This window comes from Talpa europaea, assembly GCF_964194135.1.
Source record: "Talpa europaea genome assembly, chromosome: 10".
NCBI lineage: Eukaryota > Metazoa > Chordata > Mammalia > Eulipotyphla > Talpidae > Talpa > Talpa europaea.
In genome coordinates this window covers 17,074,759-17,092,362 of record NC_140077.1, presented here as the reverse complement: position 1 = coordinate 17,092,362, position 17,604 = coordinate 17,074,759, and the positions used below count along the sequence as shown (strand labels likewise).

At 40.9% G+C, this 17,604-nt stretch overlaps 1 protein-coding gene across 1 annotated transcript in view; it reads left to right on the top strand.

The window, feature by feature from the left end:
- SORCS3 (sortilin related VPS10 domain containing receptor 3) overlaps window positions 1-17,604 on the top strand; it is a gene marked incomplete at both ends in the record, with an annotated part of 526,499 nt that overhangs the window by 426,474 nt on the left and 82,421 nt on the right. Inside the window, 3 exons of the mRNA XM_084245318.1 lie at window positions 4,832-5,011; window positions 13,838-13,984; window positions 15,759-15,861. Of these exons, the coding sequence (XP_084101444.1) occupies window positions 4,832-5,011; window positions 13,838-13,984; window positions 15,759-15,861 (430 nt within the window). The remainder of the gene's footprint in view (window positions 1-4,831; window positions 5,012-13,837; window positions 13,985-15,758; window positions 15,862-17,604) is intronic.

Genomic DNA, 17,604 nt, shown 5'->3' with positions numbered 1-17,604 from the left:
TGTCAGAAGCTCTCACTTTACCACATCTCTCTAAAAAGCCCTCCTTTACCTCTCAGATTTGGATTTATTCTTCACTTGCTACTCTAATCATCATTTTTAAAAGAGAACATTTTTTTTGTTTGTTTGTTTCTTTACTTTCTTCTTTGTTTCTAAAACTCAGTTTGGAAGTAATGACGCTGAACTCTCACTAAGCCCTGTATTCCTGGAATACAGGGACATTTAAGAAAGCCCCACTCTCTTTAATGTTTCTGGACATGTCTCACTATAAAGAACCACCCTTCTCCTTGTCTTGCTAAGACTCAGATGCCCCCTGTTTGCCTTTAATATGAAAGGATTCTCATTCTTTTTCTCTTGAATGATTCGCTGAACTACTTCTCCCCATTGGCTCTGATCTATGGCAAAATACCTGCTAATTTGACTTGACTAAATTTAATGTGACTTTTACTCTCTCCCTGCTGCCCACCCCCCACCCCACTCCAAGCAAGCCCTTGAACTTTAACCCACTCTTGGAAAGATGCCAACTCTACAACCACTTTTGGTTGCCCTCTTTCTGTTATTCCACTAAAAATTCTCTCTTTTGTTACCAGAGTCCTTCTGCTTGCCAAATCCAATTGACATGTCTAAATCTCCTTCTTTCTCTCTCTGGAATATTTGACACTGTTGAAAAAACAGAAATCCACACTTGGTTGTGCTCTCTTTAGCATATTTTAATTTCGTTTCCAGATCCCCTTCCCTGCCATCCTTTAAATGACATTCCCATGTTTACCTTCCATTCTGCTTACTTCAAGGTTGACCTCATCCTGTTTTCATATCAGTGACTCTCACATTCACACCCCAGACCATATCTCTCCAATGAACTCAGTGAGGTACATCCCCCTGATGACCCTGCTCAACAACTCCAGAACCAAGATTATGTCCTCTGTATCTAATCCTTCTCCAAATTGTACTCACCCCATTTATTTATACAGTAAAATTTTGTTAGTTTTCATGTACTACATACTCTGGTAAGTACTAGACATAATGAAACATGAGAGACATAGTTTCTGCCTTCTGGGAGGGCATTATAGTCTAATGAGAGAGATAAACATCAAACAAATAACTACACAAGTAATTAATTATGATTGTAGTAACTACTCTAAAGAAAGGCAGAACACTTTATATGTCAGATATCTGAGATACTAAAGATCTGTCCTTCTTCTTATTCCCCAGTCGATCCTACCTCCCTAATATCTCATCAATATGTGTCATAAGATTCTCACAGAGAAATTATTTGCTTAATTTAGTCTCTCCTGAGTTACTACCTAGATTTTTGCAATGATCTTTAAAGACTTCCTCCTTACCTCTAGCCTGGCCCCATATAAACCCCCTCTTCCACAAGGAAAACACTCATGTGGTGAATCTGATCTCTCCAACCAAATTTCTGTACTTCCTACCCCTAATCTTCCATTCTCTTGCTTAAAATCTTATGATAGCACTGTACTTCCTTCTGAGTAAGACTTGGGTGTGCTACACAGAACTTCTTGTGATGGGGCCACTTCCTGTCCTCACCTCCCTCAGAAGAAGCTGTTCAAGCTATTCCAAGTTCCACACATTTTCTCTTTCTCGCTGTAAGCCATGGTAGTCCCCTCACCATCTCTAGTACCTCTGCTGTAACCGTTGGTCAAGTGACAGAAGTCTGGGAGAGTATGTGATGTCGCCACACCAAGTTGGACTCTTCTTGAGGCCAGGTTCTGCATTGTTATCCCTGCATTTCTAGTGTAATGTTTGGCAAATGGAAAATGTTAACAAATTTATCTTATGAACAAAATTACTTTAGACCCTGATTACAAGAAAATGTAGTAACAATGAAGTATTTTCACTACTGTACATCTGGGGAGTCACAAGTTTACATTTTCAGAAAGCAAGTCTGACTCTCTCATGTCACTGTATTGACAGGGAGTAGGGAACATGTTATATTTGTTTTCTAGATAAAAACATGTATGTGGTTATGTCTGTTGCTTTCCAAATTCTAAGTTTAGTAAAGACTGGAACAGAATTTACTCTTATTCCTCCCTTCAGTTTCTGTCTTCATGACCAATCAGATTTCCCTTTGAATGTTCTCAAAAAACATAGCAAGAATGTGTTTGCAAGGAGGTGGCATGTGCTTTGGATTTAGATTGATGTAGCAGGATTTGAGAACTAACATTTGTTATTATCCAGATCCCTATTGGGCCAAATTTAACCATTGATGCCTTCCTTTGTTCTTGAAGACTTAATATTCTGGTTATTATTGGTTGACTCTTATTAACTGTAAGAACTATATGGAGCAAGGTCACACTTCAGTAAGAGTGATTCCCAGACTACATGCACCAGCATCATCTGGAGGGATAGTTCAAAAGGTAGGACTGAAGATTCAACATCTGACATACTGAATTAGATTCTCAGGCACTGAAACTCATGAGTCCACTTGCCATTCAGTTTCCAGGTCATTATAATGTATATTGATCTTATACTCCCACTAATAGAGAGTTTGACTTCTTTATTTAAATAGTCTTGGGTTTAAATCTTAGTATCTATCATTCGTTAGATAAGTAACATCATTTGTTAGATAAGTAACTTTGGCAAATTAAGAATTTCTCAGACATCCCAGAATCATAGTTATTGTAGAGAAGTTTCTCACTCCAGAGCCTGGAATATCTGTTTACCAGACAACATGGTCCCAGCATAGTTCTAAACTAAGAGGCACTCAGCAAATCTGGCTGCCTCCAATCCTGACCATGCTCCAGTGTTTTTGTTGTTTTTTCCACTTGTTTTACATTCATTTAGTCTGAAATAACTTAGCTCATTCATTTTTATAACCAAAACATCTGGGAAAAGCCAGGCATTTCAATTGCATTTTTAACAGGGTAAGTGAATTTAATCCGTATTTCCTGCAGCTGCTATTTCCCCTCCTACTGGGTTCTTGGGCTTTCATTCCACACCAACACAACAAGAGCTCATCACATGGATTTTTAAGAGTAAGCCTTATTTCCATTTTCAAGCAGCTCAGCAGGAACTTTTAATTCTACAAGGTGGGTAAGCACAAATGAGTTAGTGAGGTCCTAGTCAAGGTGACCCAGGGAGTTCAAGGCCAGAGGCTGAGATCCAACACAGAATTCTCCAACAAAAGTCCAGAACTTACTTGCCCACTTCCAAGTTGTCCAAATCAAATGTGCTGCTCCTTCATAAATCACCTGGGAGGAGCTCACCATAGTTCTGATTTATAGATATTACTGCCTCCCTGTATTGTTGAAATAATTTCTTGGAAAGTTTGGTCAAATAAGGTGAAGAGTGGACACAGCCTGATTATTTTCTTACTGTCAACTCACTTCCCATGCCCCTGTAACCAGTGTTTTCCACTGCAAGGCTGTCTCTCCTTTTGTTTTCCAGAAATGTGATTATTCTTTGGTGTGTGCATACGTGTATATGTCTGCATTTTTTTACTACTCCCATTTGTCAAATGTTTATGCTTTTTAACATTTCCTCCTGAAAAATGTAATTTCCTTACATAAGGATGTGTATTTGTTATAATCTTTGCACAGTACCTTGCCACATATACAAACTAACTTTTATAAACCATTTTGAACATTTAGAATTGATTAGAAATGAGTCACTACAAAAATAAAAACTGAGGTGACTTCAGGGACCAGAAGTTAACATTAATTTGTAAATGGCAGGTCATAAGAGTACCTGGATGCATAGTATTAAGATTCCAGTGAGTGTGGACTCCACCTAAAATAGCACTTTCTTAGGTGTTCAGTGGACACTATGGTCAAATTAAACATTTATAATTTATATTCATTTCTTGGGTTATTGAGCTGCAACTTCTGATCTGAGGGCTATATATTCAAATGGATAGAAGCTAACAATTAGGTGATTATCATTCCACAGAGGATCTAAAACTGGTTCTGGCACTACGTAAACTGAAGCAAGTTGGCAGACCTCTGTCTGCCTTAGTTTACTCCTCAGCAAAATGGGAATAATCATACCTAATGCATCATAGAATTACTTGAACTTTTGATTGAAATAATACATTTAGATGACTTAGAATAATGCCCAAATAGTAGCCCAACTCTTCACTATTTTGGTGAAAAAAACATGAAACTCATGGAAACTGAGACATTTAACATTACACAACTGATTTGTAGCAGAGCTTTTACTGTGACTCAGAACACTAAATTCTGGGTTGAATATTCTCTCCTCTAAACCAGTGATTTTCAAATATTACTTTATTAACAACAGACCTCCCCTCCCCTTCCTTTACTCCTAAAATTTGCACTAATATTCAATATAAATAGATTTAAGTGATGCTGCTCTGGATTAAACAGTTGGAGGTTAAGAGCCCCACCCACTGCTGTGCCACCCTTCTTGTGACCCCAAGACTGTGAAGATTCCAAAGAAATATGTGAAAACCACTACACTAAAACTTTTGAAAACATAAATGAGTATCTAAAGAAGAGCTAACCCTGTCTTCTTTGCATGTCTGAGTTTTCTCTTGCAAGTTTATGTATTTCTGTTAGCACTGACAATAACTTTCAGATATCAACATAAAAAATGAAAGCAGATGAATCCCTTGAAGTCATGGAAAATGATACTCGCCAAAGCCCCTTGCACCCATCTTCCCATCACTTAGCAAGGAATAGAAATCATGAGGCTCACAATTTATGGTGTTGGTCCACAAGTAATTGTTTATCATTGACTATAACTCAAGCTTTTTCTCAAACATTTCATAAGTCATTGTAATTATTCTGGCTCCCATGAGGCAGGAAAGTGTGGAGATCTGCTGCCTCACAGGCCTTCTGTCTTCTCACAGGACATGCACATCATCAGTACCGATGAGAACCAAGTTTTTGCAGCAGTCCAAGAATGGAACCAAAATGACACGTATAACCTCTACATCTCAGACACGCGTGGGATCTACTTCACCCTAGCCATGGAGAATATTAAGAGCAGCCGAGGTCTAATGGGAAACATCATTATTGAATTGTACGAGGTATGAAGTCAAGGATTCTTATTACCTGGATCCACCTCTTTCCCTTGGTTTTAATGGTTAAAAAAAATCAGGATTAGAGTCAGATAGTCTTGGGTTCAGGTTGCAGCTATGACACTTAGCAATCTGTGACTTTGGGAGGAATTTTGGGATAAAAAATTTACCAGATGAGATTATTATGACAATGAGAGAAGTGACTGTAAAGAATCTAGTATGGTGTAATGCAATAGACCCTCCACAGAAGACAACTAAGGTTGATGTTCTTGTATGCGTGATAATGATTACAAGCCTTTTCATGAAGGTCCTCGATCTAAGCATGATCTGCTCTCCTCAAAACCCTTTTCAGCTTTCTGCTTCTCATGGACTCTGAGCAGAGGAAGTAGTGGTGTCTTTGTACCTTTCATTGTTTGGAAAATCATGTCTCATGAACAAATTTTATGGGAAAAGAAAAGTGAATATCGGTGCTGAGAGTGAGTGTATCTGTAAAATGCTACCAAATGCCAATATGTATGTATGGTGCAGAACTGGCCTTGACATATATATATATTTTTTTTTTTTCAGTATAATCTCATTTCTTCAGTTTTATTAATGTTTTGTTTTTATATTTGCTCACCAGTTAAAGAATAAAGTACCCAGAAAACCAAGTGAATCTACATAGAAGCCAGAGAGAAAAATAGTTGTTTCAATGATTATAAGGAAGTAGTACCTTTTTTACATACAGACAGTGTGTGAACATTGACAGTCCTGGTCACAGTGAAGGGACTTGACCCACCACCTCAGTGTAATAGATTAATTTGAGCAAAGAAAGTGTCTCATTATCCAACACAGAGTAGTGACTGCCCATACAGCTTGCACAGGCTGTGTTGGTTGAGGTCATTCATTCATGGAAAGACAAGTTGTCTGTTGTGGGTGGTAACAGCTTAGGTGAGCTGCTCCCTTGTGAGATTTCCTCTTTGGGGAGTGGGATTGGCTTCAGATCCAGAGCTGAGGGATTCATGTGTGAGTTTCTGATTTACAGTGGGCTCTTCTGAGCAGTGCTGTCAAAGTTCAGCACTCTTTCACTGGTGTGGAACGTGAGTCATTGAGTGTGGTGAAAATATTCAAAATTCTAGTTATTTTATTACATAGAAATAGGGTTAAACAAAGGCATGGAGAAATGGAAGGATTTTTTTTTTTTTGAAAAAGAAAGGAAAGTAAACATGTTAAAATAAAGCCACTAGAAGTTCCATAATTTCTTAGGAGATAGTTGACAAATGTTGAAATAATTACCCTAAGAAACAATGCCCTACTCTGGAAAATATCCAGGATTTTTCCCTAGAGTTGTGAAGACTGATGGAGATGACTCAGGGGTGTGGATGGCTTTGGGAAGCTTGTATGTCCATGGCTCTAATTTTATCAGGAAACAGAATGTATCTTTTGTTACTCGGCAGTACATCTCAGAGGAAGGTTTGGATAAATGTTCCCAGGACTAAGGCCATTCCAAGCACATTCCTATTTGCACAAGTGAGATTAGAGATAAGATTATTCATGCTGCTGTGGTCAGGTCCCAATAGGAGAGGGTAGCCATTGCTGAAGATGACCTTTCATTTGAGAAATCCCCTGAACTTAAACTCCACTGATATGGTAAGTTTGCTACTATGCTGTCCCTTCCCTAAGAAAGGGAGCTTGGGATTCCTTGGTCATTTAGAATAGCGAGACACTTTAATCTGAAGTGGAGCATGAATCAAAATGAAGAATGTATATAGATAACGTGTATTTTTTCTTCTTCTTGCTGAAGTCAGTCTTCCGTTTTTAGTCTTGTTGGGGAAAATAAATGCACAGTGTCACTGCATCTACAGAGGAGCAAGACATACCAGGCAAGGCAGCTTCTCTAAAACCAGCTCTCCTGAGCTGCTTTGCCATTCAATTTTTCCAGGGTCAATTGTGCCCCTTCTTTGTGTTTCAGCCTTTGAGGAAAGCAAGAGATGTATTGTTTTGTATAATCAGGGAGCTTGCAATATAGTTTGTTGGCTCTGTGGGGATCACTAAACAATGTTCCCCTTTCACTTGTGCAAGATTAGAACTACTTAAAACAGAGGGACAAAGGGTGAGACAAATGGAGACCAAATGTCAACTTCATTGCTTTTAAAAGAAATATAGCAGTAAGTGGACTTGTTAATAATATGGCTCAGAATTGGACTCATCCATCCAATCACAGACAGACATAGTAAATCAAACCTTCCATGGGGTCTATTTATGTAACACCACAGTATTGAGATACAGAGAATGGAGTCTTTGTAGGCAGATCCCCAACACAGCAGAGATGGGGATGAGCAGTACATGCCTAGTTCTTTCTCTTAAATTTACCAATCTGATTATTAGCCCTTTTGCCCTGGGAGGAAGAAATGAAATAATGGTAGGCATTCCAAATGTCAAGAATGATGTGAGTCAAGAACTGGATGGATGGTGTAGAGTTGTGAGACTACGAACTAGCTGGTCTAATTATATAGAATAGATGCTTGTCAGGTACAAGAATGAGTCCTGGATAAGTAGTTGGAGTTCAGCTTTTGGAAGGCATTTAATACCAAGGGAATAAATTGGATCCTGACATTATCTAGACCATGACCATATTGAAGGTTTTTAGAGGGCAGTGCTGTTTTGCACCTGGAGATACATTCTGTGATTTGGAGATAAAATTCAATTTAATTGGTCTCTAGGGGTCATTAGACTTTAACCTTCTTCACTGGAGAGTCACATAGAAATGAAGATTGTGTACCATATGGCCAGTTAGCAGAGACTATAATTTTCCTGGACTCTAAATGCCCTTGAGTAATGCAGCTGGGAAAACCAGTATGTTTTCACTTTCAATTCAGCTAAATTAACACACTTCCATGGTGGCTATTTTGTTTGATGAGACTAGTGCATGAAACTTACCATCTACTGAGAGGAATTAAAGGACTCTTAGTGTTCACAGTCTAACTTGTGTTAGAGGTTGCCCCCATTTTTGGGATCACTAAACAGGAACGTTAGTTCTAACTTAGAAATTGGGGGAGACTTAAAGATGAGTTTGCTAAAAGAGTGAGAGGAATTAAAGGACTGAGAGGAATTAAAGGACTCTTAGTGTTCACAGTCTAACTTGTGTTAGAGGTTGCCCCCATTTTTGGGATCACTAAACGGGAACGTTAGTTCTAACTTAGAAATTGGGGGAGACTTAAAGATGAGTTTGCTAAAAGAGTGATAATGATAATCTAGATAATGGGTAGTGTGGGAGAAAAGCATGCCTGATAGAGAAGCATGAGATTTCTTCATGAGAAGAAAACAGGATTCTGATGAGTAGAAATCTATTTTTTTTTGCAAATTGTTGGGTGACCTTGGGAAATAGTGGAGATGAAGATTATCATGATGTTAGTTGACTAAAGAGTTGGGCAGTTATTCTGTGGGCTCTAAAAATAGTCTTTCTCTATTTTTCCCCTTGTATCTGCATACCAAACAAATAATGTTTACCTGTTGATGTAATTCTATGCCAAGTTAATGTATAATATACATTATCAAGTAGCAGGATAAGGTACTTGTTTTCCCTTTTCTGAAATGTCAGAAATAGGTAGCACAGATGTGAGGAAGCTCAGGCTGGCCATTTCAAGCTATTGGTATATCGCTCCATCTTCCAGGGCAACTCACAGACCTCTGGTTGACACTGGAAAAGGGACAAAGAGTGATGACTTATTTACAAAATCACCTTGCAGGTCTTGGCACTGACTAACCTTGGAAGCCATGAGGATCAACCCCACTGCACTCCCTAAAACCTAATAAGATAGAAATATTGTCTCTTTTCTGATCTGTTGAAGCAATCTCCTTTTGTAGGCAGCCTTTCCCCTGCCCTCCCTTTAATACCTGCATCAAAATACAATCCATCACAATACAACCCTATTACAATACTATCCTATCACAATACAATGCTATAATCAGGGAGAAAATAATTCTTGAAGGCCAAATAATAATCAGTCTCTTCTTAAAGCTTTCAAGCCCATTCTAGCAAAATCAGGCTGGTGTTGAAGTGAATGTAGTCAATTGTGTGTGGTTACCATTATTTTTATGACACTCTTTTCATTTAGAGTTCTGTTGGGGTTTCTTCACATCTCTAACTCCCAGCTACCTTTCTTCTTCATTGCTTTCCACTGGTAAATCAAGAAACAAATAACCATTCTACTATCTTCAGTTATACTATGGAAACATGCTCTGAACTGCTGGTCTGATGCATTTTCTTCAATACTTTACTGAATATTAGTCATCCACTTACAACTCCTTACAATAAAAACAACATAAATCAAACAACAGTATATCATTAATGCCTTAGACCCAGCATTGTTAAATAAAATATATAATGCAAACTACATATGCACTTTTAAATATTCTACTACCCACATTAAAAAATATAAAAAGAAACAGGTGAACTTCATTATAATAATATATTTTATTTAACTCAAATATCCAAAATATTATTTCAATGTATGTACTTTATGAAAAATTACTAATGAGACATTTTGTATTTTTTCCACACTAAGTCTACAAATCCTGGGTTTATTTTATGCTCCCCACACATCTCAACTGGGATGCTAAATTTTTGCCAGAAATACTTGATCAGGATTTACATTTCATAAAACTTACAGTAGAGAAAGAAGATTTACCTACCCAAGTTATCCCAGACGTGCTTAAAATTTTGCCAAGTACTGAATCAGGCATCAGTCTATACATTTAAACTCTCAGTGGTTAAAATGAACAATCAGTTTCTTAGTCCCATTTACCACATGTCACATGCTCAGTAGCCACTTGTGGCCAGTACCTGTGACAGCAATGACACAACCCTGGACAAGGCCAGGTCTTAGGCATCCATCACCACGCCTCTCTGTGGGGGTATCAGCCTTGTGCTCATGAGCGTGAGATGCAGGAACCCAGGGACGTGACTTAGATGGGGCAGTTGACAGATGCCTCAAGGCTTTGGAATGAAACCCTCTCTGTTTGACTAAAAGCCCAGGCTTTTCCCACTATGCTTTATTTTCACATTAATTTTTGAAGTATAGTTTAATGTACAGTAAAATACAAACTTTTTTTGTTATTAAGCTCTCAGTTCTGACAGGAGTATACAGTGTGTAGCTACTGCCAAAATCAAGATACAAACTGTCATGACCCATTGTAGTCAGCCTGCCTCCCTTCCTTCTACCAAGTCATGTCAACGTGTCTTCTCTGTCTGTTTCTCTCTCCCTGTCTTTCTGTCTGTCTGTATCTGATTCTGTCTGTCTCTCCTCTGTCTTCCTCTATCTCCCTTAATATCTCTCCCCCTCTTTATGTTCCTCTGCCCACCCCTTTCAATATCTCCCTCTCTCTCTCTCTCCAGTCTTGTCTTTTCTGGAGTGGACTCATACATCAGGTAGCCTTTTGAGCCTGGCTTCCTTCACTTAGAATAATGCATTTGAGATTCATGCACGGTGCAGAGTATCAGTCAGTGTTCCTTTCAGTGCTGAGTCCATTGTGTGTCTCTTTCCTCATCTGTACATCCACCAGTTGAAGGACTTTAAGTGTTTCCCGTTTTGTGTGATTATGAGCAAGACTGCTATAAATATTCATGTGAGTGTAAGTTCTTATTTCGCCTAGGTAAATACTAAGAGTAAGGTTGTTGGATTGAACAAAAGGACATGTTTATAAAAAGCCGCCAAACTGTTTCTACCACAGTGGCATCATTTCTCATCCTCACCAGAGATGTATGAGAATTCTTCACATCTTCACCAGCGCTTGGTATTATCAGGGGTGTGTGTGTGTGTGTGTGAGTGTGTGTATGTGTGTGTGTATGAGTGTATGTGACCGTTCTTGTAGGGGCCTAGTGACACCTCCTTGTGGCTTTAATTTGAATTTCCTCATGAATTGACCCCATTATATTTACATGGATAAAATGAAACTTTCTGAGCATCCTTAGTATTCTGATCTCTTTGCTGATTAAATTGCCATTTCACTGCTTCCCTTGTCCCTAGTTTTGATGATGACCTTAGATGGCCCTTCTTCGGTCAGATGGACAACTGCTTTAAGACTCCACAGGGACATTGTTCCCAAGCTAATATTTGTCCCTTCACCACAGGCCCCACTCTTGAGACATCCCAAGGTCAGTGTGGTAATTGCTTTTCTCAGCAGAGCCCTGGCTTGCTGGCCCCGGGGGCTCAGGGGGGTGAGTAACAAATCACCGTGCCACCTGGACTCAGTGCCCTGCCAGGGGCTGCCATCAGCTTTGCTTTGCTATTCAGCTTGATTCCCAGAGGCAAGGTAGGCCAGGTGGGCCTGACCCTTGTGCTGCTCCCTCTGCAGGCACCAGCATGACCTGGGACTCTTCTCCTCCAGCTGCTCAGTGGCTGCAACCGTGCTTCTTATTTCAAGCAACAGTGGCAAGAAGCACTTTTAAAGTTTATCAGATGCCAAGTGCCTCCTTAATGGAGATGAGTTAAAATGTGTGTGTCATTCTCCAGTCCTTGACATTACATGCAGTGAAGGCAAGTGGCATTTCATGGAACTCTTGTGTCAGAAGTACACATATACCTACATGTGTTCACACACATGCTCATACGGGTGCAAGTCTCCCAGGCTGCGGCATAAAGGCATTTCACACTTGGATTGCCATTAAAACGTTTGCAAGCTGTTGGCCTAGTGTACACAAAAGCAAAGTGCCTTCCAAACTTATAGTCATTTATACAGGATATGGAGTCAAGAAGCAACTCAGGAATAATGTAAGGGCTCTCAACAATCCAAATTCAAATAGGAAACATTCCGGTTCCTTCAGCGGAGGGATTGCTGTGGTGTTACGTGCCACTGCTGGAGAAATGCTGCCAGGAACTGCAGATGAGTTCCCTGTTGATCTCTCCTCCCTATTTCTTTTCAATACCCATTCTCCTGATTTTGTTCTCAGGACTTGTGAATCACACAGAAAATGTCCATCCAAGTGGTAGAGCTCTCACTGGGAAAACAGGGGTGCAAGCATTCCATTTGCTGGGCGTGCTTATTCAGAAGAACACAAGGAGACAGCTGAGTGACTAATTCATACTGTAGTGCATCAAGCTAGGGGGCAGGTGTTGGAGGTGCCAGGAACCCCACGGAAGCAGACTCAGGAGTCTGATCTGACCTGTATATTTCCATCCAGGAAGTGGATACCAAGGCCTTGGGGACATGTTTAGTGGGAGTAGAACTTAGGAGAAAGTGTTCTCTGGAATCATTATCTGACGGTCCCTCAGATAGGCCACCAGCCCTGTGGCTTAGGAGAATCCTCAGAGGCCTCTATCAGGCAAAAAGTCCTAAAGAAACAGATTCTATTCTTTGTGAGGGAAATTTATAGTCAGTCTAAGAGAAATACCTTTGCAGCTGGTTTTAAAGGCTGAGGTGAGCTAAGGGGCTCTCCACCCCTAGATGTGCACATGAGAAGTCGGCCTTCCTCAAGCTCCACTGACTCCATTGCCTTGAATTCTGTCCCCACCACCCTCCCCACCCTGTCTAAATTAGGATTCTAATCAGTCCTTGTTGGCCCTTTGTCAAATTCCCTTGAGGTGTCCTTCCCACATAATTCTGTTCTCCTTCTGACACTCCTTGTCCATTTTGTTTGTTTGTTTTCATTTGGGTTGGCATTCTTTCTCAAGGCCAGTCAGGTTACTTAAAAAAAGAAAGAAAGAACAGAGTTTTTATTTTATCAGCTTAATTGTGTCATTAAAAAAATAAAATAGCTTACTTCTATGAAATTCTATCACTTTCTCACTGGTGTTCTCAGAATTGGAATAAATCTCAGTTAACCATGATCCTCAAAGAATGGGGAATAAGTACAATTATAATTTTGAGATATTAAGTATTATCTAAAAAACCTGCCATTCTATCTTCTGTGTGTGTGTGTGTGTGTGAGTGTGTGAGTGAATGTGCACACACACTATTTGAATGACCTTTTGGCTTTGAATCTTGCTGGAACTTGTAGAGAAGTCAGGGGAAACTTTGACATAATGCATTCTCGTTCTCAATAACATTTTTAGTGCTCAGAATGCAGACATAAAAGGAATAAAACTTTAAGTTGAATTTATACTTTCTCCAGAACCTTTTTGGATCATAAATCTCTTTTAATCGTCTATCTGCTTGAGATGCTCTTCTCCTTTCAAAATATCAAGGGTATGCAAATCCCAGTACTGGGGAACTCCAGCAGGAGCACTCTGCGCTATCTAAGGATTCCTTTTCCAGAAGTGGCCGGGAAAAAGAGGACAGGGCTAATTACACTTATTGCAAAGTGACCATTGACTGGGACCCGAGTTGCTCTGGGAGATATTCACAGTCACAGTGAGCTGGTGGCACTGCGCGAGATAGGTGCCGGGCCACCAAACTGGGTCATCTGACACCAAATATTTTCTTCACTACTAACTGGGATTCTGTATTTCCACCAGGAAGAGCTAAACCTTCAAACCTGTCAACAGTCCCCCATTTGAGCAAAACCCTGTATTTTCTAGAAGGGGTAATCCTTCAGCTGTTTTCAGCTACTCCTACCAAGGGAGCGTATTATTAGCTCATCAATGATAAGGTCCAAATAATGGTTAGGAACAAAGTGACATCATATGAAGTGGGGAAAGCAGATGGATCAAGGGGAGTGGGGTACTTGGGGGTGGGGATGAAATGAGCAAATTAAATTTCTCCCAGAGACTACGTGGCACATGGCATTTCCTGCCACATTCCTCCTCTTCTGCACCCCCTAACCTTGTGGAAAGGCTGAGGCTTCTCCCAGGGCATCTCCCAGACCACAGGCATGTTGGCCCACCGTGGTTCTCCATCTCTCACCCTTTTTCCTAGGTAGCAGGTATCAAAGGGATATTCCTGGCCAACAAGAAGGTGGATGAGCAGGTGAAGACATACATCACTTACAACAAAGGCAGGGATTGGCGCCTGCTGAAAGCTCCAGATGTGGACCTGAGAGGAAGTCCTGTCCACTGCCAGCTGGTCAGTCACCAGTATCATGTGAAACCCACAGGGTGGGCTGGTTAATGTGGGGCTCTCTTCATCAGGAGGCTCTGGAACTCGCCTGATGCTGCCCAGGGTGTGGATCTGCCAGGTCCAGCTGCCACATCACTTGCGTGGAATTTGATTTGATTTCCACTTGTTTTACTAAAGATAAATGACGTGTTCCAACTCCTAGTCAGGAAAAGGAACATGCAAGAGAAAGGGTCTGAGTTCAAGGGCCCCAGCAGAGGCAGAGGGTACCATACTTGCTAACTGGTGCTGCTGTGATGCAGTTCAGTACATGCTTAAGAGATGTTCTGGAAAGCAAATTGTCTTGGAAGCCAAGAAAAAGTCAGGCTGTGCATCCACATGGGATATTAGTTAATTTCTCAGCACCCCAGGGCTCCTGCTGTGCAGAACACTGAGGTCGGCACTAAGGAGAACGTGCCTATAAGACATTATCTCTCCCCTCAGGTGCTGCAATTCTAGGTGGAAGGGAAGGTGGTGAAATTCACAGCTCATAGTGGACTTTTAATGAGGACCCCGATAAGAAATTCCTCTAAGGTTGCAGAAATGGCTATGCTTCTTCTTTGCAAGAAGCTGCCTTTTGCCACATATTCAAAAACATTTCTTAACCGCTTGATAATAGTCTACACATTATGTTAAAACTAGAAATACCGGATGGTCTCACTCATAGCAAGGATTTAGAAAACCTAAATAAGGGATCAGGAAAAAGACTAATTATAATAAAGTAAAAATCAAAATTAACAGGCAACTATAAACCAGAGACACCCTATAGGGGCGAGTAAGGGAGTAGGAGCAAAACAAAGGGAGTGGGAATTTTATGGGGATGATAACCAAGATGAAAATGCATACATTGCATGAAAATGAAAAATGATGTAAAATATATATAAAATAATAATTAAAAAAATAAAACTAGGGATATGGGGGTAAATAGGGCAAAAATGGCCCTTCTCCTTTTGTGATTTTTATTTCAGTTCCATATTTTTTGCTTCGAGTACAAAGAAGGTTAGAGAAAAATGAATTTTTTTTTTTCTGAGAGCTTAATCATCACTTCCTTATTTTCCTGACCTAATTCTCTTTTCCCAATTTCATCATTTTCTTTTTGGTACTTATTAAAAAATGTACATCTCTACAAATCCCCAGCCTCTTTCAAGAATGCACCAAAGATAATCAATCATAAATGATATACTTCTCACTGCTAAGTGACCAATAAATAATACAAGCATATAGGAAATTTAGTTAATGACTTCACATGTTTTAAGTAAACTGACAAACAGGAGCTAAACACACAAAACAGAAACAGCATCTGGTTGAAGAGTGGGTAGTCCTAGGCTCCTGGCAGTTAGATTCGGCTAACCCTCTCCACCCTTCCCAGTGACGCTGAGAGCTCTTAGAAGTAGCGTGTGACAGTGAGGACAAGGTCAGTGTTATCCTGTGGTCAGGGAGACCTCACAAGGAAGGCCAGGCATGACCTAGACCTTAAGGAATGGGCTGGGGGTGAGGAAGAGAGAAGAAGCCGGCAACTTTATGGGAGCAGGGCAGGACACTGCCTAGGAAGGATCATCTGGCAGCTTGTGCTGTGATCACTCCAGCTCTGTCAAGTGGGAGGACTCTGCCCAAAGCTGAGTGTGAGGCTCCCATCCCGTGCCTCACTGTCCTGGAAGCTGGAATCTAGGGGCCTCACCTTTGTTGGGGAGAGGGCATATGTCAGGAATATCCTGGAGTAAAGCTGTTTTCCTCTCCATTTTAGCCCTTCTGCTCCTTGCACCTGCACTTGCAGATCTCTGAAAACCCGTATTCCTCAGGAAGGATCTCTAGCAAGGAGACAGCCCCGGGACTTGTGGTGGCAACAGGTAAGAAAGCAATTCCCTGGCCTTGTCTCTCTCTCAGGACTTCTTAAAAAACAAACAAACAAACAAAAAACCAAAAAACCAAAAAAAAAAAAACTTTTTCTTAAAAGATTTATTTATTTTTATATAAGAACTGGGGTACAGGCCAGATGCTCGGGAGGGTGAGAGGATTCACCAGATAGAGAGTGGGGAGCAGAACAGGTGGACTGACTGAAATACATTGCTGAGGGGAGCAGTGGGTGAGACAGGAGAGGTCTGCTGTGCCATGTGGGAATCTCCTTGACTGGCCGGAAATCGAACCCATGGTGCAGAGGCTGCGGAACGCTTCACAGCACTGTGCTCAACCCGCTGTGCCACCAGGGAGGCCCTCTCGGAACTTCTTGAAAATGCTTAGAACCTCTGTCAGGATCATCTTTTGAGCATCAAATCAGTTTGTGGACGCTCTCCATAGGAAATCATTAGAGTCCCCAAGTTGAGCCTAAATAACTTGGGGAAAGAACTCCAAGTGTCTATCACTTCTAGGGTACCTGCCACCCTACACAGTCACAGCTCCAAGGCCCTCAACATAAACTGAAAGATCAGAAAGACTGAGTGCAGTGAGGCATTCCTACTCTAAGAAAACATGATATATGAACTTCCCAGCTCACCAAATAGATTTTGGGGTCCTTTTCTCTTTGCACGGAGGATTCCTTACAAAGGGTTTCACCCCAGAGCTGTTTTTAATCAGGAGGTCTCTGGAGCATGTAAAGGTTTGTTTACACATGATTAACCACTTGGCTGAAAGCCTGGGGGAAAGGGTAGAAAAACTTAAGGTTGTATTGTTGGAACCACTGTCCACTGAACATCAATCAGAAATGAAGATAAAGCAACTCTGAAATGAAAATGAAAGTCTCCAGGGAAATGTGTCTGATTAGTATGCATTTGATTTGCATACACCTTTTCAGGAAACGTTGATGGCATACAGCAAGGCAGCTTTCTCATCTCAGAGGGCACAGCTCTGGTGTCAGGCAGGTCTTTTCTAATGAAAGCAGATGTATTCACAGTGGCTTTCTGAGATGGCACATTCTCTTTTTTCACATCAGTCCGAAGCTGTGGCCCCTGCTCTCCTGAACGTGGCTTCCTTCTCCAAGTCCCCAGTCCTGTGAACTTCTCACTACCACCAACAACCAAGCACTCTAATTAAATGACAGCCAGCATAACCTTGCACTTCTGTCAGCTCCTCCCAGCCCCATAGGAATTGGACCCACCACAGTTAATTAACACTGTTGCCTCAGGAAGCCCCTGACAGTGAGTGATGAGGGCAGGCCTGGAGGTTCTTCTGGCTGGGGAAGTGATGCCCACCCTCCATAATTCCTGTGGGTTGGCCCTCCTGGCTCAGCTGCTATGCCCTAGGCCTCTCCTCAAGGCCTGCAGGAAGCCCTGGAGCAGAGAAGCAACAGTGGACAACAGTGATCAAGAAGATATGTTAATATTATTTAAATAGCCAGGCTTTGTTCTGTGTGACTGAACTATTCTGGACCTCAGGGATCTCACTGACAAAGAAGGAATAATAGTACTGATACAATAGAATTGAAGGATTCAATGATGCATGGGATTTAAAGTGCTTAGAATAGTGCCTAGGCCATACTGAATGCTGGATAGGTGTTCCCTATGCCGTCATTAACGTTACAAAAGTTTAAACTACTCGACTTGCTTCAGAAGATCAGGGCTTGCTCATTTCCTTTGCTAGAATCCATAAATCACATG